Source organism: Drosophila serrata, unplaced genomic scaffold, assembly GCF_035046125.1.
Source record: "Drosophila serrata isolate PLE 108 unplaced genomic scaffold, ASM3504612v1 contig_382, whole genome shotgun sequence".
Classification (NCBI taxonomy): Eukaryota; Metazoa; Arthropoda; class Insecta; order Diptera; family Drosophilidae; genus Drosophila; species Drosophila serrata.
In genome coordinates, this window is record NW_028257280.1 from 1 (window position 1) to 23,620 (window position 23,620).

The 23,620-nt window shown below is 37.8% G+C and overlaps 5 protein-coding genes and 1 long non-coding RNA gene across 7 annotated transcripts; 2 read left to right on the forward strand and 4 right to left on the reverse strand.

Annotated features, from left to right (window-relative positions):
- Positions 1-8,940: 8,940 nt before the first annotated feature.
- Positions 8,941-10,631, reverse strand: LOC147642525 (uncharacterized). 2 transcript variants are annotated; one of them, XR_015273236.1, is made up of 5 exons: positions 10,250-10,631; positions 9,946-10,189; positions 9,780-9,878; positions 9,616-9,712; positions 8,941-9,537 (listed from the first exon to the last, which is right to left on the reverse strand). It is a non-coding gene; the product is annotated as an uncharacterized LOC147642525 (long non-coding RNA). The 2 variants fall into 2 exon arrangements; XR_015273237.1 differs by having other exon boundaries at positions 8,941-9,540.
- A 4,655-nt stretch (positions 10,632-15,286) lies between these two features.
- On the forward strand, positions 15,287-15,818 carry RpL32 (Ribosomal protein L32). Its single transcript, XM_020955728.2, has 2 exons — positions 15,287-15,381; positions 15,445-15,818. The coding sequence occupies exons 1-2, from the start codon at positions 15,289-15,291 to the stop codon at positions 15,754-15,756; spliced, it is 405 nt and encodes a 134-aa protein (XP_020811387.1). The 5' UTR covers positions 15,287-15,288; the 3' UTR covers positions 15,757-15,818.
- An 87-nt stretch (positions 15,819-15,905) lies between these two features.
- Positions 15,906-17,730, reverse strand: Sry-delta (Serendipity delta). Its single transcript, XM_020955727.2, has one exon. It carries the CDS (start codon positions 17,425-17,427, stop codon positions 16,156-16,158), a length of 1,272 nt encoding a protein of 423 aa, XP_020811386.1. The 5' UTR covers positions 17,428-17,730; the 3' UTR covers positions 15,906-16,155.
- Positions 17,731-17,737: 7 nt separating this feature from the next.
- On the reverse strand, positions 17,738-19,579 carry Sry-alpha (Serendipity alpha). The gene is given in 2 exon segments (XM_020956100.2): positions 17,738-18,342; positions 18,344-19,579. Coding segments are annotated over 2 exon segments (1,452 nt in total). The 3' UTR covers positions 17,738-18,126.
- Sry-beta (Serendipity beta) lies at positions 18,079-21,311 on the reverse strand. The gene is made up of 2 exons (XM_020956101.2): positions 20,985-21,311; positions 18,079-20,924 (listed from the first exon to the last, which is right to left on the reverse strand). Exons 1-2 carry the CDS (start codon positions 21,055-21,057, stop codon positions 19,903-19,905), a joined length of 1,095 nt encoding a protein of 364 aa, XP_020811760.1. The 5' UTR covers positions 21,058-21,311; the 3' UTR covers positions 18,079-19,902.
- A 298-nt stretch (positions 21,312-21,609) lies between these two features.
- Positions 21,610-23,601, forward strand: pont (RuvB-like helicase pontin). The gene is made up of 3 exons (XM_020955643.2): positions 21,610-22,680; positions 22,753-22,951; positions 23,179-23,601. The coding sequence occupies exons 1-3, from the start codon at positions 21,864-21,866 to the stop codon at positions 23,531-23,533; spliced, it is 1,371 nt and encodes a 456-aa protein (XP_020811302.1). The 5' UTR covers positions 21,610-21,863; the 3' UTR covers positions 23,534-23,601.
- The last annotated feature ends 19 nt before the right edge of the window (positions 23,602-23,620 follow it).

A 23,620-nucleotide genomic window follows, 5' to 3' on the forward strand; every position in this document is an offset into this window, starting at 1 on the left:
TTTATCGGAAAGTGGTCTAAAAGTTATCGAAAAAGTGTTATCGGAATGTTATCGGAAAGTGGTCTAAAAGTTATCGAAAAAGTGTTATCGGAATGTTATCGGAAAGTGGTCTAAAAGTTATCGAAAAAGTGTTATCGGAATGTTATCGGAAAGTGGTCTAAAAGTTATCGAAAAAGTGTTATCGGAATGTTATCGGAAAGTGGTCTAAAAGTTATCGAAAAAGTGTTATCGGAATGTTATCGGAAAGTGGTCTAAAAGTTATCGAAAAAGTGTTATCGGAATGTTATCGGAAAGTGGTCTAAAAGTTATCGAAAAAGTGTTATCGGAATGTTATCGGAAAGTGGTCTAAAAGTTATCGAAAAAGTGTTATCGGAATGTTATCGGAAAGTGGTCTAAAAGTTATCGAAAAAGTGTTATCGGAATGTTATCGGAAAGTGGTCTAAAAGTTATCGAAAAAGTGTTATCGGAATGTTATCGGAAAGTGGTCTAAAAGTTATCGAAAAAGTGTTATCGGAATGTTATCGGAAAGTGGTCTAAAAGTTATCGAAAAAGTGTTATCGGAATGTTATCGGAAAGTGGTCTAAAAGTTATCGAAAAAGTGTTATCGGAATGTTATCGGAAAGTGGTCTAAAAGTTATCGAAAAAGTGTTATCGGAATGTTATCGGAAAGTGGTCTAAAAGTTATCGAAAAAGTGTTATCGGAATGTTATCGGAAAGTGGTCTAAAAGTTATCGAAAAAGTGTTATCGGAATGTTATCGGAAAGTGGTCTAAAAGTTATCGAAAAAGTGTTATCGGAATGTTATCGGAAAGTGGTCTAAAAGTTATCGAAAAAGTGTTATCGGAATGTTATCGGAAAGTGGTCTAAAAGTTATCGAAAAAGTGTTATCGGAATGTTATCGGAAAGTGGTCTAAAAGTTATCGAAAAAGTGTTATCGGAATGTTATCGGAAAGTGGTCTAAAAGTTATCGAAAAAGTGTTATCGGAATGTTATCGGAAAGTGGTCTAAAAGTTATCGAAAAAGTGTTATCGGAATGTTATCGGAAAGTGGTCTAAAAGTTATCGAAAAAGTGTTATCGGAATGTTATCGGAAAGTGGTCTAAAAGTTATCGAAAAAGTGTTATCGGAATGTTATCGGAAAGTGGTCTAAAAGTTATCGAAAAAGTGTTATCGGAATGTTATCGGAAAGTGGTCTAAAAGTTATCGAAAAAGTGTTATCGGAATGTTATCGGAAAGTGGTCTAAAAGTTATCGAAAAAGTGTTATCGGAATGTTATCGGAAAGTGGTCTAAAAGTTATCGAAAAAGTGTTATCGGAATGTTATCGGAAAGTGGTCTAAAAGTTATCGAAAAAGTGTTATCGGAATGTTATCGGAAAGTGGTCTAAAAGTTATCGAAAAAGTGTTATCGGAATGTTATCGGAAAGTGGTCTAAAAGTTATCGAAAAAGTGTTATCGGAATGTTATCGGAAAGTGGTCTAAAAGTTATCGAAAAAGTGTTATCGGAATGTTATCGGAAAGTGGTCTAAAAGTTATCGAAAAAGTGTTATCGGAATGTTATCGGAAAGTGGTCTAAAAGTTATCGAAAAAGTGTTATCGGAATGTTATCGGAAAGTGGTCTAAAAGTTATCGAAAAAGTGTTATCGGAATGTTATCGGAAAGTGGTCTAAAAGTTATCGAAAAAGTGTTATCGGAATGTTATCGGAAAGTGGTCTAAAAGTTATCGAAAAAGTGTTATCGGAATGTTATCGGAAAGTGGTCTAAAAGTTATCGAAAAAGTGTTATCGGAATGTTATCGGAAAGTGGTCTAAAAGTTATCGAAAAAGTGTTATCGGAATGTTATCGGAAAGTGGTCTAAAAGTTATCGAAAAAGTGTTATCGGAATGTTATCGGAAAGTGGTCTAAAAGTTATCGAAAAAGTGTTATCGGAATGTTATCGGAAAGTGGTCTAAAAGTTATCGAAAAAGTGTTATCGGAATGTTATCGGAAAGTGGTCTAAAAGTTATCGAAAAAGTGTTATCGGAATGTTATCGGAAAGTGGTCTAAAAGTTATCGAAAAAGTGTTATCGGAATGTTATCGGAAAGTGGTCTAAAAGTTATCGAAAAAGTGTTATCGGAATGTTATCGGAAAGTGGTCTAAAAGTTATCGAAAAAGTGTTATCGGAATGTTATCGGAAAGTGGTCTAAAAGTTATCGAAAAAGTGTTATCGGAATGTTATCGGAAAGTGGTCTAAAAGTTATCGAAAAAGTGTTATCGGAATGTTATCGGAAAGTGGTCTAAAAGTTATCGAAAAAGTGTTATCGGAATGTTATCGGAAAGTGGTCTAAAAGTTATCGAAAAAGTGTTATCGGAATGTTATCGGAAAGTGGTCTAAAAGTTATCGAAAAAGTGTTATCGGAATGTTATCGGAAAGTGGTCTAAAAGTTATCGAAAAAGTGTTATCGGAATGTTATCGGAAAGTGGTCTAAAAGTTATCGAAAAAGTGTTATCGGAATGTTATCGGAAAGTGGTCTAAAAGTTATCGAAAAAGTGTTATCGGAATGTTATCGGAAAGTGGTCTAAAAGTTATCGAAAAAGTGTTATCGGAATGTTATCGGAAAGTGGTCTAAAAGTTATCGAAAAAGTGTTATCGGAATGTTATCGGAAAGTGGTCTAAAAGTTATCGAAAAAGTGTTATCGGAATGTTATCGGAAAGTGGTCTAAAAGTTATCGAAAAAGTGTTATCGGAATGTTATCGGAAAGTGGTCTAAAAGTTATCGAAAAAGTGTTATCGGAATGTTATCGGAAAGTGGTCTAAAAGTTATCGAAAAAGTGTTATCGGAATGTTATCGGAAAGTGGTCTAAAAGTTATCGAAAAAGTGTTATCGGAATGTTATCGGAAAGTGGTCTAAAAGTTATCGAAAAAGTGTTATCGGAATGTTATCGGAAAGTGGTCTAAAAGTTATCGAAAAAGTGTTATCGGAATGTTATCGGAAAGTGGTCTAAAAGTTATCGAAAAAGTGTTATCGGAATGTTATCGGAAAGTGGTCTAAAAGTTATCGAAAAAGTGTTATCGGAATGTTATCGGAAAGTGGTCTAAAAGTTATCGAAAAAGTGTTATCGGAATGTTATCGGAAAGTGGTCTAAAAGTTATCGAAAAAGTGTTATCGGAATGTTATCGGAAAGTGGTCTAAAAGTTATCGAAAAAGTGTTATCGGAATGTTATCGGAAAGTGGTCTAAAAGTTATCGAAAAAGTGTTATCGGAATGTTATCGGAAAGTGGTCTAAAAGTTATCGAAAAAGTGTTATCGGAATGTTATCGGAAAGTGGTCTAAAAGTTATCGAAAAAGTGTTATCGGAATGTTATCGGAAAGTGGTCTAAAAGTTATCGAAAAAGTGTTATCGGAATGTTATCGGAAAGTGGTCTAAAAGTTATCGAAAAAGTGTTATCGGAATGTTATCGGAAAGTGGTCTAAAAGTTATCGAAAAAGTGTTATCGGAATGTTATCGGAAAGTGGTCTAAAAGTTATCGAAAAAGTGTTATCGGAATGTTATCGGAAAGTGGTCTAAAAGTTATCGAAAAAGTGTTATCGGAATGTTATCGGAAAGTGGTCTAAAAGTTATCGAAAAAGTGTTATCGGAATGTTATCGGAAAGTGGTCTAAAAGTTATCGAAAAAGTGTTATCGGAATGTTATCGGAAAGTGGTCTAAAAGTTATCGAAAAAGTGTTATCGGAATGTTATCGGAAAGTGGTCTAAAAGTTATCGAAAAAGTGTTATCGGAATGTTATCGGAAAGTGGTCTAAAAGTTATCGAAAAAGTGTTATCGGAATGTTATCGGAAAGTGGTCTAAAAGTTATCGAAAAAGTGTTATCGGAATGTTATCGGAAAGTGGTCTAAAAGTTATCGAAAAAGTGTTATCGGAATGTTATCGGAAAGTGGTCTAAAAGTTATCGAAAAAGTGTTATCGGAATGTTATCGGAAAGTGGTCTAAAAGTTATCGAAAAAGTGTTATCGGAATGTTATCGGAAAGTGGTCTAAAAGTTATCGAAAAAGTGTTATCGGAATGTTATCGGAAAGTGGTCTAAAAGTTATCGAAAAAGTGTTATCGGAATGTTATCGGAAAGTGGTCTAAAAGTTATCGAAAAAGTGTTATCGGAATGTTATCGGAAAGTGGTCTAAAAGTTATCGAAAAAGTGTTATCGGAATGTTATCGGAAAGTGGTCTAAAAGTTATCGAAAAAGTGTTATCGGAATGTTATCGGAAAGTGGTCTAAAAGTTATCGAAAAAGTGTTATCGGAATGTTATCGGAAAGTGGTCTAAAAGTTATCGAAAAAGTGTTATCGGAATGTTATCGGAAAGTGGTCTAAAAGTTATCGAAAAAGTGTTATCGGAATGTTATCGGAAAGTGGTCTAAAAGTTATCGAAAAAGTGTTATCGGAATGTTATCGGAAAGTGGTCTAAAAGTTATCGAAAAAGTGTTATCGGAATGTTATCGGAAAGTGGTCTAAAAGTTATCGAAAAAGTGTTATCGGAATGTTATCGGAAAGTGGTCTAAAAGTTATCGAAAAAGTGTTATCGGAATGTTATCGGAAAGTGGTCTAAAAGTTATCGAAAAAGTGTTATCGGAATGTTATCGGAAAGTGGTCTAAAAGTTATCGAAAAAGTGTTATCGGAATGTTATCGGAAAGTGGTCTAAAAGTTATCGAAAAAGTGTTATCGGAATGTTATCGGAAAGTGGTCTAAAAGTTATCGAAAAAGTGTTATCGGAATGTTATCGGAAAGTGGTCTAAAAGTTATCGAAAAAGTGTTATCGGAATGTTATCGGAAAGTGGTCTAAAAGTTATCGAAAAAGTGTTATCGGAATGTTATCGGAAAGTGGTCTAAAAGTTATCGAAAAAGTGTTATCGGAATGTTATCGGAAAGTGGTCTAAAAGTTATCGAAAAAGTGTTATCGGAATGTTATCGGAAAGTGGTCTAAAAGTTATCGAAAAAGTGTTATCGGAATGTTATCGGAAAGTGGTCTAAAAGTTATCGAAAAAGTGTTATCGGAATGTTATCGGAAAGTGGTCTAAAAGTTATCGAAAAAGTGTTATCGGAATGTTATCGGAAAGTGGTCTAAAAGTTATCGAAAAAGTGTTATCGGAATGTTATCGGAAAGTGGTCTAAAAGTTATCGAAAAAGTGTTATCGGAATGTTATCGGAAAGTGGTCTAAAAGTTATCGAAAAAGTGTTATCGGAATGTTATCGGAAAGTGGTCTAAAAGTTATCGAAAAAGTGTTATCGGAATGTTATCGGAAAGTGGTCTAAAAGTTATCGAAAAAGTGTTATCGGAATGTTATCGGAAAGTGGTCTAAAAGTTATCGAAAAAGTGTTATCGGAATGTTATCGGAAAGTGGTCTAAAAGTTATCGAAAAAGTGTTATCGGAATGTTATCGGAAAGTGGTCTAAAAGTTATCGAAAAAGTGTTATCGGAATGTTATCGGAAAGTGGTCTAAAAGTTATCGAAAAAGTGTTATCGGAATGTTATCGGAAAGTGGTCTAAAAGTTATCGAAAAAGTGTTATCGGAATGTTATCGGAAAGTGGTCTAAAAGTTATCGAAAAAGTGTTATCGGAATGTTATCGGAAAGTGGTCTAAAAGTTATCGAAAAAGTGTTATCGGAATGTTATCGGAAAGTGGTCTAAAAGTTATCGAAAAAGTGTTATCGGAATGTTATCGGAAAGTGGTCTAAAAGTTATCGAAAAAGTGTTATCGGAATGTTATCGGAAAGTGGTCTAAAAGTTATCGAAAAAGTGTTATCGGAATGTTATCGGAAAGTGGTCTAAAAGTTATCGAAAAAGTGTTATCGGAATGTTATCGGAAAGTGGTCTAAAAGTTATCGAAAAAGTGTTATCGGAATGTTATCGGAAAGTGGTCTAAAAGTTATCGAAAAAGTGTTATCGGAATGTTATCGGAAAGTGGTCTAAAAGTTATCGAAAAAGTGTTATCGGAATGTTATCGGAAAGTGGTCTAAAAGTTATCGAAAAAGTGTTATCGGAATGTTATCGGAAAGTGGTCTAAAAGTTATCGAAAAAGTGTTATCGGAATGTTATCGGAAAGTGGTCTAAAAGTTATCGAAAAAGTGTTATCGGAATGTTATCGGAAAGTGGTCTAAAAGTTATCGAAAAAGTGTTATCGGAATGTTATCGGAAAGTGGTCTAAAAGTTATCGAAAAAGTGTTATCGGAATGTTATCGGAAAGTGGTCTAAAAGTTATCGAAAAAGTGTTATCGGAATGTTATCGGAAAGTGGTCTAAAAGTTATCGAAAAAGTGTTATCGGAATGTTATCGGAAAGTGGTCTAAAAGTTATCGAAAAAGTGTTATCGGAATGTTATCGGAAAGTGGTCTAAAAGTTATCGAAAAAGTGTTATCGGAATGTTATCGGAAAGTGGTCTAAAAGTTATCGAAAAAGTGTTATCGGAATGTTATCGGAAAGTGGTCTAAAAGTTATCGAAAAAGTGTTATCGGAATGTTATCGGAAAGTGGTCTAAAAGTTATCGAAAAAGTGTTATCGGAATGTTATCGGAAAGTGGTCTAAAAGTTATCGAAAAAGTGTTATCGGAATGTTATCGGAAAGTGGTCTAAAAGTTATCGAAAAAGTGTTATCGGAATGTTATCGGAAAGTGGTCTAAAAGTTATCGAAAAAGTGTTATCGGAATGTTATCGGAAAGTGGTCTAAAAGTTATCGAAAAAGTGTTATCGGAATGTTATCGGAAAGTGGTCTAAAAGTTATCGAAAAAGTGTTATCGGAATGTTATCGGAAAGTGGTCTAAAAGTTATCGAAAAAGTGTTATCGGAATGTTATCGGAAAGTGGTCTAAAAGTTATCGAAAAAGTGTTATCGGAATGTTATCGGAAAGTGGTCTAAAAGTTATCGAAAAAGTGTTATCGGAATGTTATCGGAAAGTGGTCTAAAAGTTATCGAAAAAGTGTTATCGGAATGTTATCGGAAAGTGGTCTAAAAGTTATCGAAAAAGTGTTATCGGAATGTTATCGGAAAGTGGTCTAAAAGTTATCGAAAAAGTGTTATCGGAATGTTATCGGAAAGTGGTCTAAAAGTTATCGAAAAAGTGTTATCGGAATGTTATCGGAAAGTGGTCTAAAAGTTATCGAAAAAGTGTTATCGGAATGTTATCGGAAAGTGGTCTAAAAGTTATCGAAAAAGTGTTATCGGAATGTTATCGGAAAGTGGTCTAAAAGTTATCGAAAAAGTGTTATCGGAATGTTATCGGAAAGTGGTCTAAAAGTTATCGAAAAAGTGTTATCGGAATGTTATCGGAAAGTGGTCTAAAAGTTATCGAAAAAGTGTTATCGGAATGTTATCGGAAAGTGGTCTAAAAGTTATCGAAAAAGTGTTATCGGAATGTTATCGGAAAGTGGTCTAAAAGTTATCGAAAAAGTGTTATCGGAATGTTATCGGAAAGTGGTCTAAAAGTTATCGAAAAAGTGTTATCGGAATGTTATCGGAAAGTGGTCTAAAAGTTATCGAAAAAGTGTTATCGGAATGTTATCGGAAAGTGGTCTAAAAGTTATCGAAAAAGTGTTATCGGAATGTTATCGGAAAGTGGTCTAAAAGTTATCGAAAAAGTGTTATCGGAATGTTATCGGAAAGTGGTCTAAAAGTTATCGAAAAAGTGTTATCGGAATGTTATCGGAAAGTGGTCTAAAAGTTATCGAAAAAGTGTTATCGGAATGTTATCGGAAAGTGGTCTAAAAGTTATCGAAAAAGTGTTATCGGAATGTTATCGGAAAGTGGTCTAAAAGTTATCGAAAAAGTGTTATCGGAATGTTATCGGAAAGTGGTCTAAAAGTTATCGAAAAAGTGTTATCGGAATGTTATCGGAAAGTGGTCTAAAAGTTATCGAAAAAGTGTTATCGGAATGTTATCGGAAAGTGGTCTAAAAGTTATCGAAAAAGTGTTATCGGAATGTTATCGGAAAGTGGTCTAAAAGTTATCGAAAAAGTGTTATCGGAATGTTATCGGAAAGTGGTCTAAAAGTTATCGAAAAAGTGTTATCGGAATGTTATCGGAAAGTGGTCTAAAAGTTATCGAAAAAGTGTTATCGGAATGTTATCGGAAAGTGGTCTAAAAGTTATCGAAAAAGTGTTATCGGAATGTTATCGGAAAGTGGTCTAAAAGTTATCGAAAAAGTGTTATCGGAATGTTATCGGAAAGTGGTCTAAAAGTTATCGAAAAAGTGTTATCGGAATGTTATCGGAAAGTGGTCTAAAAGTTATCGAAAAAGTGTTATCGGAATGTTATCGGAAAGTGGTCTAAAAGTTATCGAAAAAGTGTTATCGGAATGTTATCGGAAAGTGGTCTAAAAGTTATCGAAAAAGTGTTATCGGAATGTTATCGGAAAGTGGTCTAAAAGTTATCGAAAAAGTGTTATCGGAATGTTATCGGAAAGTGGTCTAAAAGTTATTGAAAAAGTGTTATCGGAATGTTATCGGAAAGTGGTCTAAAAGTTGTCGAAAAAGTGTTATCAAAATGTTATTGATTAGTAGTCGGAAAGCTATCAAAAAGCTTTAATAAAGCTTCTAAAAATAATTTTAAAAAACGACTTAAATAGGTATAAAAAATAATATAAAGATATGCTAAATATAAATATATATTTATATCATACGCTACATTAAGTTTCGCATTCGCTTTTAGTACCCCTTTCCACGAATTGCCGTCATTAAATTTCAAATGGCAAAAAAAAGATGTAAACAACGGCAGCAGCCTTCTAAATACCAACATTCAAAACAACTGCGGATCATCCTCTTCCTATGTGCCACTCTTGCTTTTAGATTCCACCGAATAAGGCAAACAAGCTAACAATAATAGTAACGGCACTTTTTACGGGAATTCCAAAAGCAAAAACAATATAATAGCAAGAGTAGTGCAAATATACGTGAACAAATGCATGGAAAGACGAAGAACAAAGAAATAAGAAAATATATTTGTTTCATTCACTCCAATCACACGGGGCTGAACTTTCCTGCCGTTAATACGGAGAGAAAAACGAAAACAATGCATGTATGTACGCCTCGCCTTGTTACACACACAAATTTGCTGGCCACTAGCGTTTGGCATTGATGCTGATTTCCTTTTAATCGATTTCCTTGTCTCCTTTAAATGGTTCTTAATGCTGGTTTTGCTAAATACGACTCTATTTTATTCAGTGTGGTCGCGTCGAACTAGAATCTGAAATGTCAAGAAAAATAGAACAAAAATTACCACGGCAATTTCACAAATAATTTTGATGCGCAAAGGGTACGAACTTTGCTAAATGCAAGGCTGCCAGATCCTTATACTTGACCATATGGCGATGCCGGGCTTTTAGCCTCGCTTCAAACTTGCCAGACCATTCGCCTTGCCGCGTATTATTAATTATAATATTAAATTATTTGAGTTTAGCGTATAGGTATTGGACACGCATTAAAATATTTCTGTTATTCTTAATATAAATATTTGATTTGCTTCTACTGCTAGCGCTGCCTTGCTAATGATGTTGACTCTGCTGCTGCTTCTCCTCCTCTGCTGGCGTAGATTCATTAATATAAATAAAACACTGATTCTGTTAAACAAACCAAAAAAACGTATAAACACACTTACCGGTCGTCTCGCTTTCACACATATTATTTTTGCTGCCGCTCCTGCTGCCTGTTTCTCTACTGATCTTGCCGCTGCTCCTGTTGCTCTGCGGGCGTCGCTGCAATAATACAAATAAAACGTTGATTCAGTTATAAAAAAAAAAACAAATCGGATAAAGCACACACCTCTGTCATCTCGCTTTTACGCATACTTTTTTATATCCGTTTCTGCTTTCCCTTTTGCTCTGCCGTTCTTTCGCTGCCCTGAATACTCTGCTGGCGTTGCTTGAATAATACAAATAAACATTGATTCGGTAAAAAAAAAACACAAAACAGAAATAAGTCCACACACCGGTCATCTCGCTTTCACCCACATTTTTTTTTTACTGCCCCTGTTCCTCTGCTTATCTTGCCGCTGCTCTGCCGGCGTCGCTGCAATAATACAAATAAAAAATTGGTTTAGATAAACAAACCAGAAAAGATGAACGCACATACCGGTCGTCTCGCTTTAACGCATGTTTTTTTTTTGCCTATGCCGCTGCCCCTGTTCCTCTGCTGTTTCAGACTCTGCCGCTGCTGCTATGCTGGCGTCGCTGCTATAATACAAGTAAATAATTTCAAGTTAAACCAAAAATAAGGAATGAACGTAAACATACCGGTTGTCTTGCTTTCACACCCATTGTTTTTAATACGAGCAGGTTGCTAGCGCCTCTAATTAAGCTATTTCACAACAACACACGGCTAGCGGACTCACAAACATGCTGCCAGGTGAGAACCAAAAGTGGCCGGCTGTTCGAATATGGTCACCGATGCCACCGCTTCATCTCGCGTCATGTCCCGCTCTGCACACATATTTCCTGGCCACTAAAGTTTTGCGATCTCTGGCATCGATATTTTTCGTTTTCTTTTTTCTTTCGCTCCTACTGGCGGCAAGACGTTTTGTTTTAAAAGGACAAAGCTTCGAATTATCAATAGTTATATATAGGCAAAACATCAATGCTGGTGTCGATATGGCGTCGACTGAAAACTCACAAGTGCGTCGTACATCGGTAACTTCAGCAACAAAAAATATCAAATCGGACTGTATTAAAAACGCGTCATCCACTCACTAAACCAGACAACGTAACCAATAGCAACGGAAAAGACAAAAAATACCAAATCGGACTGTATTAAAAACGCGTCATCCAGTCACTGAACCAGACAACGTAACCAATAGCAACGGAAAAGACAAAAAATACCAAATCGGACTGTATTACAAACGCGTCATCCAGTCACTGAACCAGACAACGTAACCAATAGAACGGAAAAGACAACAAATACCAAATCGGACTGTTTTAAAAACGCGTCATCCAGTCACTGAAACAGACAACGTAAACAATAACAACGGAAAAGACAAAAAATACCAAATCGGACTGTATTACAAACGCTTCATCCAGTCACTGAACCAGACAACGTAACCAATAGAACGGTAAAGACAAAAAATACCAAATCGGACTATTAAAAACGCGTCATCCAGTCATTGAACCAGACAACGTAACCAATAGCAACGGAAAAAACAAAAAAAAAAAACAAATCGGACTGTATTAAAAACGCGTCATCCAGTTACTGAACCAGACAACGTAACCAATAGATCGGAAAAGACAACGAATACCAAATCGGACTGTTTTAAAAACGCGTCATCCAGTCACTGAACCAGACAACGTAACCAATAACAACGGAAAAGACAAAAAATACCAAATCGGACTGTATTACAAACGCGTCATCCAGTCACTGAACCAGACAACGTAACCAATAGAACGGAAAAGACAAAAAATACCAAATCGGACTGTATTAAAAACGCGTCATCCACTCACTGAACCAGAGAATGTAACCAATAGCAACGGAAAATACTTTAAATTTTTTGAGTTAACTGTTCAGTAAAATATATGTCAACTGATAGAAACGGCCTTTTTAGGCATTTTTTGTATTTTTTATATAGAATTCCGTCCATTATTATTTTTATTATTTAAAAGCCAAATAAATTCACCATTTGTAGCTAAACATTTTCCATTGCGAGGTTAACTTGTCTGGTTCAGCGACTGGATAACCCGTTTCAATAAGGTACGATTTGGTATTTTTATTTATGGTGTAGCCGTAAACGGAACAATTAGCGAGGGAAAATATTAAAAAGTTCTTTACTTAAATTTAAAAAAAATGTATGTCCAATTAAAGACTTGATTTTTCGTATATATCTTTGATTATTATTTAAAGCCGAATAAATTCACCATTTGTAGCTAAACATTTTCCGTTGCGAGGTTACCTTGTCTGGTTCAGCGACTGGATAACCCGTTTCAATAAGGCTCGATTTGGTATTTTTATTAAAGGTGTAACCGTAAACGGAACCATTAGCATGGAAAAATATTAAAAAGTGCTTTACTTAAACTAAAAAAAATTTATCTCCAATTTACGACATGAGTTTTCGTATATATCTTTGATTATTATTTAAAGCCAAATAAATTCACCATTTGTAGCTAAACATTTTCCATTGCGTGGTTACCTTGTCTGGTTCAGCGACTGGATAACCCGTTTCAATAAGGTCCGATTTGGTATTTTTATTAAAGGTGTAGCCGTAAACGGAACCATTAGCAAGGGAAAATATTAAAAAGTTCTTTACTTAAATTTAAAAAAATCTATATTCAATTTACGACATTATTTTTCAAATATATCTTTGATTATTATTTAAGGACAAATAAATTCACCATTTGTAGCTAAACATTTTCCATTGCGTGGTTACCTTGTCTGGTTCAGCGACTGGATAAGCCGTTTATAATAAGGTCCGATTTGGTATTTTTATTAAAGGTGTAACCGTAAACGGAACCATTAGCAATGGAAATATTAAAAAGTTCTTTAATTAAATTTAAAAAAAAATGTATGTCCAATTAACGACATGTTTTTTCGTATATATCTTTATTATTTAAAGCCAAATAAATTCACCATTTGTAGCTTAACATTTTCCGTTGCGAGGTTACCTTGTCTGGTTCAGCGACTGGATAACCCGTTTCAATAAGGTCCGATTTGGTATTTTTATTAAAGGTGTAACCGTAATTAAATTTAAAAAGTAATGCATGTTTAATTAACGGCTTGATTTTTCGTATATATCTTTGATTATTATTTACAAGCCAAATAAATTCACCATTTGTAGCTAAACATTTTCCATTGCGAGGTTACCTTGTCTGGTTCAGCGACTGGATAAGCCGTGTTCAAAAAGATCCGATTTGGTATTTTTCTTAAAGGTGTAAACGTAAACTGAATCATTAGCAACGGAAAATATTATCAATATCTTGAATTATGTGTTAAAAAAAACACGTCCATTGAACGACGTTGACTTTCTAAGCATTTTGGTATGTGTTTCATCAAAGTCCGATCAGTTGTTCAGATGAAAACTGATTTCTCGTATATAATTGTTATTGTATACAAGCCAATTACACCGTCATTTGTAGCTAAATAATAATCGAAATAAACATCTACCAAAATACTTAGCAAATCCGTGTCGTTAATACGAATCTTTTTGGAATATTAAATTCAAGAAATTAATATTTTTAAATCTAGTATATTTTGGATCGTTCCGTATCTGATTCAGCGACTGGTTCTCTGGAAGTTGAAGCCTGGTTCCTTAAAGCTCGCTCTTAGCTTAGCTATTTCTATAAAATTTCAATGTAAATGTACCAAAATAAATAATATCAACCAAAAGAAAATACACCGGATTCCCTATACGACAAAATAACTTATAATATCGGCTTTTGAAAATAGATGTTCGAATACAAATGGTCAATTCAATATTTTCATTTATTCAGTAACCCAAGGTCGCTGATAATATCGTCTAAAGGAATTTACAAAAATTGGGAGTAGAAATGTCAAATAAATTAACGTTCCAAACTCCTACAATCCAGTTAATTATAATACTTCCAGGTTATATAGGAGAACAAAAAAAATCTAAAATTAAGCCGACGGCTATTTTTGGGTCATTGGATATATATGAAATAGATACAAATAATAATAACCATAATTTATACTGATTTTTTTTTAATAAATAACATATCCGCCTCTTTTTCTTAGTATTTTCTATTCTGTTAAATGCAGCTGGTGTGGCAGCCCTTCACCCCACAGCAAACGAGAGAGAATTCTGTTAATTTATGCTATTTTTGTCTGGATAAAAGCAGATCTGTTTATAAATTCCTTCATTAAAATTCCACTCGATGTATATGTAAACGTGTAAAATGGTTTAATAGACGTGTATAGCGTATAATGTTAATAAACAGCATCTGAATTCAGAGTGACCAAAAATATGTAAAAAATAAATATCGCTACATCAGTATTGGGGCAAACAAAACATCGTGAAATAAATATATCATTTTGAGAACAATATCAATATAATGCACATGGATACAATCGGTACCTTTTTTCTTTTATTTTCTATGCCATCGGTCGCACTTTTTTTCAAAATCCGCAAAACGTAAAAATGTAAACGTGTAAAATGGTTGTATAGACGTGTATAATGTAAAATGTTAATTAACTGCCTCTGAATGCAGAGTAAATATCATCGGTTTTTGGGCCAACAAAATATCGCGATTTGTATATATAACTTTGAGAAAAATATTAATATAATGCACATAGATACAATCGGTACCGGTTTTCTTTTCCTATGCCTTCTATCGCACTTTTCTCAATACTCGCAATATTGTGTAAACTTTTTCTTTTATTTTACCCGAAAAATTCTGTAAACTTTTTTTTAATTTTCTAGCACTTCTCTCTTAAGGCTCTTTTCTTAGTACACGAGAGTACAAAAACGAACCGAAGATGTTCATTAATAAAGATATATATACTATTTGGCTACTGTTAATAGAATGAAAAAACATATGTATTTACAAAAATGGTTACACCATTCAATACATTCAATTTTGAGAAATATTTCATATGCCGTTATTTATATACAGTAAATGTAACGAAGAATGTAAAATAGCAACTAAAGTAAAATAGCAACCTATAAAATAAATAAAATTAACACTTGCAAAGTTTATACAATATAAATATATTATGGTAAAAATAAACGAACCCACTACATTCCTATACTTAATTTAAAAAAAATCATTAAAAACATATTTTGAATATAAGTTGTATGCTCATAGTAACCTTCAGTGTCCTCCTAATTCTCCAGCAACTTTTATTAAGTCTTTTTTATTTTACCGGAAAAATTCTGTTAGCGCCCCCATTTTTTTTTTTAAATTCAACCGCAAAATTCTGTTAAACTTTTTTTCATTTCACCAGAGTAATTCTGTTAACTCTCTTAAGTTTCTGTGACGTAGTCGGAATTAAGAGTGACAAAAAAAAATATATAAAAAAATATACCAACAACGATATTTAGGCAAATAAAATATCACGATATAAATATATCGATATATTGATATATTTTCAACAGCCCTACTGGTCACACTCTCTTTTCGCTATTGGTTTCCGGCAAGGTCTGTACATAAAATTAGGGTACACGTGCTAAATATATAGTTTTTTATAATAATTTCTGGTCGTTGTGCCTGTAAATTGACGTCTTTTAACTCCGAGCCGTTCCGTGCTTCATTGGATTATAAGAAAAACTGGCTGATGACTGAGCCGGCCCCTAGAGACTAATATGTGTTTTTAATTCCGTCATTGCAGCTCCAAAATGACCATTCGTCCAGCGTACAGACCCAAGATTGTAAAGAAGCGCACTAAGCACTTCATTCGCCATCAGTCGGATCGCTATGCCAAGTTGTCGGTAAGTGCGAATCAATTAATTTATTATCTGGCTCTTCATATCACATTTTTGTTGTCATTGCAGCACAAATGGCGCAAGCCCAAGGGTATCGACAACAGAGTCCGTCGTCGCTTTAAGGGCCAGTATCTGATGCCCAACATCGGTTACGGATCCAACAAGCTGACCCGCCACATGCTGCCCACCGGCTTTAAGAAGTTCTTGGTGCACAATGTGAAGGAGCTGGAGGTGCTGCTCATGCAAAACCGCGTATATTGCGGTGAGATCGCCCATGGCGTGTCTTCAAAGAAGCGCAAGGAGATTGTGGAACGCGCCAAGCAGCTGTCTATTCGCCTGACTAACCCCAACGGTCGTCTGCGTTCTCAAGAGAACGAGTAAGCTTAAGGTTAAGATCATAGCCCTTGTAACGTTTTCGGAATACAAGTTTCAAACGTTAAAAACACCAGTTTGACATATTTTTTGGGTTTTTGTGGAGAACCCCATAACGTTTTTTTTTTCGACTTGTCCCTTTTCCGTAAAAGTATAAATTCAATTTGTATATTTTATTCGTATTTTATATTATTAGTATTAGTACAAGTCGATGATACGGTTTGGATCTTTATTAGTTCCATTTACATAATTAAGTGCAGTCGAATTAACCGAGCATAAATTTCATAAACTCGATGCCTCTCGGATGCCAAAAATTAAATTTTAAAGGGACATCGATATCTACAATATAATGAAGTAAAAAGAAGGGAATATGCTAGCTGTTGATATTTGCAGGAAAAAATAATGTTCTTATTTCAGGACAACGTCGTGATCGAACTGTAAGTGGTGCTCCAGCTCTTTCTTGTTTTCAAAGTTGGTGCTGCAGATCAGGCAGAATCCGCTGTTATCGTCATTGTCCGACGACATAATCACGGTAACTGCCTGCTCCGATTCGTCCACGTCCACATGCAGCTCCTCCACTACCTGCTGCTCGTCGGCGGGTGCCTCCTCCCTAACGCCATAGACTAAATCGCCTTCGTGAGTCTTCATGTGCATCTTAAGTGTGTATCGCTCAGTGAAAGACTTTGGGCACACAGAACAGTAGTGGCGCGGCCGGTTCTCCTTGTGGATGAGGGTGTGATGGTTAAAGGTCTTTCGTGACTTGAACGACACATTGCATATGCTGCAAATAATAGGGTTCTCCTCAGCTTCATGGCGCAGACGGTGGTTATATAGTAAATTGTCCTGCGAAAACCGAAGTCCGCACTTTTCACACTGGTACTTCTTCTTATCCCAGTGCATTCGCATGTGACGCAATGTGTTTACTGGGCGCGAGAAGCTCTTTGGGCAGTAGCGACACTGCTTCTCCGTCTTGCCTTCGTGTACGTTCATGTGTAGTTCAAGGTACTCCTCGTCGCGACGTATTACCCCGCAAATGGGACAGACATGATTGGGCTGCTTAGAGTGCTCTTCGCTGATGTGCTTCTGGAGCTGGTACCACGAGTTGTACACCTTTCCGCAGGTGCTGCACTCCTGCTTGACCCGTTTTCGCATAGGCTTGTCTTCGCTGTCGCCCTTGGCATAATTTCCCTCAGACTCACCCACCTCCACCTCGCAGAGGAACTCATTTTCGTCGTCGCCTTCGTACTCCCGCTTGATCTCAGTATCCGAGTCTTCCTGGTCCTTAACTAGCTCTACGAACAGGGCCTCCGCTTCGGCATCGGCATCCGTGTCCTCCTCCTCCAGCGGCACTTCGTCCTCCTCCTCCTCCACTAAAAGATCCTCGCCGGACTCCGGTGCATCGAAATCCGACTTCAGGGCGTGTTTCAGTTGATTAGTGAGCCGCTTCTGTGTCGTCATCAGGTTGACCATAATGGTGTCGTAGTCCGACAGCTCGGTGAAGCAGCGCGGACATAGACGGGAGTTCGTCTTTACGTCCAGCGGCGTGTTGATGCAGTTGGCCAGGTGCGTGAGCACTAGGGAGACAGTCTTCTGTGACGAGGGCACTTTGGCCGACAGTTTTTCATACCGACTTGTTCCAGAGCTCAGCTCTACAGCGCCGCAAAAGAAACACGAGTCCATTGCGGCTTGGGATGTCCCGGATTTTGTTTACAATTCGTGTTTTGCCCGGGGAAATTGTGTATAAAATTTAATAGAGTTGGCAAAAAATGTGAGTATCGGAAACTATACCAAAACGCTTCAAATGCAACCCTAAGCATTTTCCAGGGCTGCAAACGCGGAGCGTGAGTCGATTTTTGGAGAAACGGTGAGAATTGAACATGGTGAAGGAAAAATTAGGTGTCCGCACAAATGTTTAATTTTTGTTATTGCTTATTTTAAAAAGATGATAAGTGTAAAATATGTACATATATGATTGATTATATCAATAATATGTAATAAACATCAATGTGTTGTTTTTTATTTGAATTTTCTGAGGTGACTTAAAAAATACAATATTTAACATATTTGTAATATCATTAGTTTGTAATTACTATGTAACTAGCTCGGCAAATGAGAACTAAGAAGACCTCTTTTCTTGGACAAAACCAAAACTTTAAAAATTGCCGAAATTAGTTTTGGTCTCAAAGGATTAGAAATAGAGTGACCATCAACGTGGCATACCCAAAATCTTCATAGGACGAGCCAGTTAAATTCAGCTGTTGGTACACAAGCAAAGGGCCAAGTAGCAGTGCGTAAAAAACAATTTTAAAATTAAAAAATGTCGTAAAAATGTTCGAACTAAATCAATTTTTATTTTTGATTAAATCTGTGACGTTTCAACTACTTTTTGACGGCTTTCTTAATAAAAGTTTTGCTTCTGCCACAGTGACTTTGTTCTTTGGATAAGATCGAGGCGTCTTCCAAGGTATCCTTGCAAATCAAATTCCTCAACTTTGCTAAAACAGAATAAAGCATCTTTAGACGCTTAGCAATGCGTTTCGGATCAAGAGAAAAGGCCAAATTGACCACAGCTTTGCATTCTCGAAGGATCAGTAGTGAAGTCCTTGTGTACCTCCTTGGCATTGTCGTCGAGGAGGGAATAATTAGCAGGTAAACGAAAATGATCCACTAATACACTGCCCATCTGAACAATCAAATTGAGTTGGTCCTTATCCAGCATCTGTATTCTTTCTGCCAGCGTATCTAGAAAATTATTAATTAGTGAGGAACTGTCGACGATCTCGTGGATGACACTGCGTAAGATCAACATTTCTTCATTAAAATGGTCCTCCAGGATTTTGACGTGATGGGCAGATGAAGTTGATTCAGGCAACTGCAGAGCCGGAACGATACAGGCGTCCAAAGACTCCAAGGAGGCAAGGCAACTGCGTACGATCGTCTTTGTTTTAATATTCTGTGAGAACGCTATGGCCAGCACTCCAATCTGCTGGATACGGTCCATATTGGTGTCGAATGAGTCTATCAGATCCCGGGCAGTATGAGAGTCCGACCTCACGGCTTCCTTTATTTTTGCCACCGATGTGTTTTCAAACTCGATTAAGCCGACGAACAGCAGGTGCAAAAGGGCCTCATTAAGGTACGATTCCAGGGCAAAGAGTGCCCGTTCCAAGGAGAGGGCTTCCAGCTTCCGATGACCAGGATTAAGATCGCCTCCCTCTTCATGGAATGTGGCGCATTCGCCAAGTAAGGTCTCGCAAAGAGCAGACAAGGCTTTTTTATCTGTTAAAATTGCAACATTGGCAAACGCTAACGCATGGCGGACAATGTGATTCACTATACTGGTTAGCGGATAATCCTCCAAAAGGCTTTCTTCAAAAATGTTTATAGAGATGTTACGTTTTTGATTCAGTTTTTCTATATAGGAATCTAAACGGTTCAACGCCAAATCCATGAGCTCTACGAAGGAAGTATCCTCCAGGCTCTTTTCAGCATTGCGACTAGTTTCCAGCTGCGTCAAAGAGATAAGCAGCCGGCGCATACACCACTCCAATCGATCGAGAAAGTGCAGCTTTGTCATCTGCGACGCGTCTGCTCTGATTCCCTTCTCTAGATGAGGGATGCAAGCAACCACCTGGTGGAGGCACAGGAAGATTGTCTCGACATCTATGTTGTCGCTGCACGGAGCTAATTCCGGCAATAGTGCCTTGAGGTCGCTGGCAAAATCCAGAAAAGTGGCGCAGAACTCGTTCAGCCAGACAAGATTTCCAGTGCTGGTGGCACCCTCTGCAATTAGCTCGCTGCACGCATTTAACTGACTTAACAATGCATCCATTTTCTAGGGTGTACACTGGCAAAGATAAACCTTTAGACTAAGGATGGCCAGGCAGCAGATGGTCCTTATATACGCAAACAGGTAGATGACGTACTACGGCAGTTGAAAAAAGACATCTGTCACTTTATTACCGAAATCCAGGTAAATCAATGTGGAAAATTCAGATTAAATTCACGATTTTACCTGCATACTTGAAGAATAAAATGTCGAGGATGTGGTAATTCCGTGGCGATAATAGATATTTAAATTTATAATACATACGCACGATTATGTACTTATGCGTACAGATGATAAGCTGCTTATAGATAACTAAACATTATAATTTAATATAGAGCTGCAGCCGCGGTCTTTTCCTCCTTCACTGCCGGCTGGTGGACGCGCTTGTGCACCTTAAGTGTGTACTTGTCGACAAAGGACTTCTCGCAGTCGGGACAGGGATACCGCGGTCGATCGGCCTGATGGGTTCGCAAGTGATGCTTGTAGGTGCGCTTAGTCTTAAACTGCTGGTGGCACACCTCGCAGATCAGAGCATTCTCTTCTGCATCGTGCCGCATCAGGTGGTTGTACATCAACCAGGAGAGCGAGAAACGCTCGCCGCATTTATCGCATTGGTACTTCTTCTTGTCCCAGTGCACTTCCATGTGACGAAGCACGTTGCGCTTGTGGGAGAACTTCTTGTCACAGTAGCGGCACTCTAGCTCCGTCTTACCTTCGTGGAGATTCATGTGCAGGTCTAGAACCTCGTCGTCTTTGACTTTTAGACCGCATATGTTGCAGGTGGTAAACTCGTCCTTCTGACAGTTGTCAGTCTTGATGTGCCTTTCCAGGATCTCTTGGCTAGAGAACATCTCTCCGCAAATGTGGCACGGTATATCCATGTTCTCAAAGAACATCTCCTCAGACGAGGGCATGCTGTCCTCTGCTTCGCTAAACCGGAAATCTTCATCCAGCATTTCCTCCTTCATGAACTCTTCATCCTCTTCTTCCTCATCTTTCATGGGCTGCGGCACTTCGGACGAGGACTGTGAAGCCTCCGTCTCTTTATTTTGCGTAGAGTGCAGTATTTTGAACGCCGGCACTTGAACCCTTGGCTTGGTGACCTGCTTCTTACCCGTTGATTTGAACTCGACTGCGTCTTCTCCTTGCCGGCATCCTAGGAGCGCGTCTGCAATCTGGCGCTGAACTTGACTGAGGTTCCGCACCAGCCTGTCGTAATTGAAAAGATACTCCAAGCAGTCCCGACAAGCAGCTGAGCTAGGTGTGAGCTCCAGGCGCTGGTTTATAATCTTCTCAAAGTACTTTAAAATATCCTTAATTGGTTTGAATGTGCCTGGCACTATACAGCCTGTAAAAATTTTCTCCCATTACATTTTCCCACCAGGAAAGCACCGCATCCAGTCGTTACCTTCAATAAGCTGAAACACTCCCACAGACTTAATCTTGCCGCAAACAAAGCAAAACGGGCGCGTTGAACTCATTTTCGCGTCGCTTTAAGATAGAAAATTATGAATAAAACTAACAAATTGTTTTATATTTCTTATAAAATGCTTGCAAATCAGTTGTGTGGCCAACTCTGAGCGAAAGTAAAAATACTGCACTAAAGAGTTGCCAAAATATCGATACCTATTTAGTTTTCATTTGCTGGAGATACAAAAAAATGTCTGTATATTTTCTCCAACATTCTTGCAAGTCAGCAGTGTGGCCAAGTCTCTACGATAGTTAAAATACTGCTTTAAAGAGTTGCCGAAATATCGATACCTATCTAATATTCATCTGCTTGCAATACAAATAAATTGCTGTACATTTCTTACAAAATAGTTGCAAATAAGCAGTGTGGTCAAATCTAAGCGATATTAAAATTACTACTCTTACAAGTTGTCGAAATAACGATACCTATCTAGTATTCATATGCTGGCGATAGAAATAATTTGCTGTATATTTCTTACAATATAGTTGCAAATCAGCAGTGTGGCCAATTCTCAGCAATAGTTAAAAAACTGCTCTAAACAGTTGTGAAAATATCGATATGTATTCATCTGCTGGCGATACAAATAAATTGCTGTATATTTTACGTGTACCTAGCTTTACAAATAAATTCAAATCAGCAGTGTGGCCAAATATGAGCGATAGTAGTAATAATGCTCTAAAGAGTTGTCAAAATATCGAATATCGATATCTATCTAGTTCTCATCTGGCGGCGAAAAGAAAATTTTACTTGGCAACAAATTTGTTTGAGTTAGTAACAATCTGTACCGGTCGGAAAACATATACTTGAGGCACAAGCATGAAGATTGAAGAAGTTAAGAGCACCGTGCGTACCCAACGCATCGCCGCCCACAGCCACGTGAAGGGGCTCGGGCTGGACGAGGCCGGATCGGCCATACAGAGCGCAGCTGGACTAGTGGGCCAGAAAGCGGCCCGCGAGGCAGCCGGCATCGTTGTCGACCTGATCAAGTCAAAAAAAATGGCCGGCAGAGCCCTGCTGCTGGCTGGCCCACCGGGTACCGGGAAAACCGCCATTGCCCTGGCCATCGCCCAGGAGCTGGGCAACAAAGTGCCCTTCTGCCCCATGGTGGGATCTGAGGTATTTAGCAACGAAATCAAGAAGACCGAGGTGTTGATGGAGAACTTCCGCCGCTCTATTGGGCTTCGCATCCGTGAGACCAAAGAGGTGTACGAGGGCGAAGTCACAGAACTCACTCCAGTGGAAACCGAGAATCCCATGGGTGGCTATGGCAAGACCATCAGCAACGTGGTCATAGGCCTGAAGACGGCCAAGGGCACCAAACAGCTAAAGCTCGATCCAAGCATCTTCGATGCCTTGCAAAAGGAGAAGGTGGAGGTTGGGGATGTGATATACATAGAGGCCAACAGTGGAGCAGTCAAGCGCCAGGGACGCAGCGACACTTTTGCCACTGAGTTTGATCTTGAAACCGAGGAGTACGTGCCGCTGCCCAAAGGCGATGTGCACAAGAAGAAAGAAGTGATCCAGGATGTCACTCTTCATGACCTGGATGTTGCCAATGCCCGTCCGCAGGGCGGTCAGGATGTGCTCTCTATGATGGGCCAACTCATGAAGCCCAAAAAGACAGAAATAACAGGTAAGCTCAATTTTGTTGTATATCTTATATTTATATAATATAATATATCCTTATACACTTTCTGGTTTCCAGACAAACTACGCTTGGAAATCAACAAGGTGGTAAACAAGTACATTGACCAGGGAATAGCAGAGCTAGTACCAGGTGTCCTTTTTATTGATGAGATACACATGCTTGACCTGGAGACCTTCACCTATCTGCACAAGTCGCTGGAGTCCCCCATAGCCCCAATTGTGATTTTTGCCACCAATCGCGGACGCTGTGTAATTCGGTAAGAGTTATAGCATATCATGAGGGCTTTTCTGTACCTTCCTTGTAGCAGTAACACTTAAAGTTTCCAATGTTACGTGTTGTCATGTGTTATGTGTTGTCTTAGCAACTCCGAGACTCTTTGTTTGGAATGGGAAGGCACTACCTTCATATACTAACTTTCCCCCACATTCAAAATTTTTGTATTTCGAATAATCCCAAGTTGTTAAATTTCTAAATATATTACAGTGGTACAACCGACATTGTCTCCCCTCACGGCATTCCGCTGGATCTTCTGGATCGCCTGTTGATCATCCGCACTTTACTTTACTCCACCGCCGACATGGAGCAGATCATTAAGCTTCGCGCCCAGACGGAGGGTCTTCAGCTGGAGGAGTCTGCCTTCGGGCGCCTAAGTGAGATTGGAACCAATTCTACGCTGCGCTATGCTGTGCAGCTCCTGACCCCTGCTCACCAGATGTCCAAGGTGAACGGTCGCAGCCAGATCAGCAAGGACGACATCGAGGATGTGCACTCACTCTTCCTCGATGCAAAGCGTTCCTCGAAGCATCTTTCCGAGAAGAACAATAAGTTTATGTTGTAAGTTTAGTGCTTGCGCCAGAATTGTAATTCCATTCGCACCAATTAATAAAAAAATAACGAATTTGGTCATTGGTTTTATGTGATAATG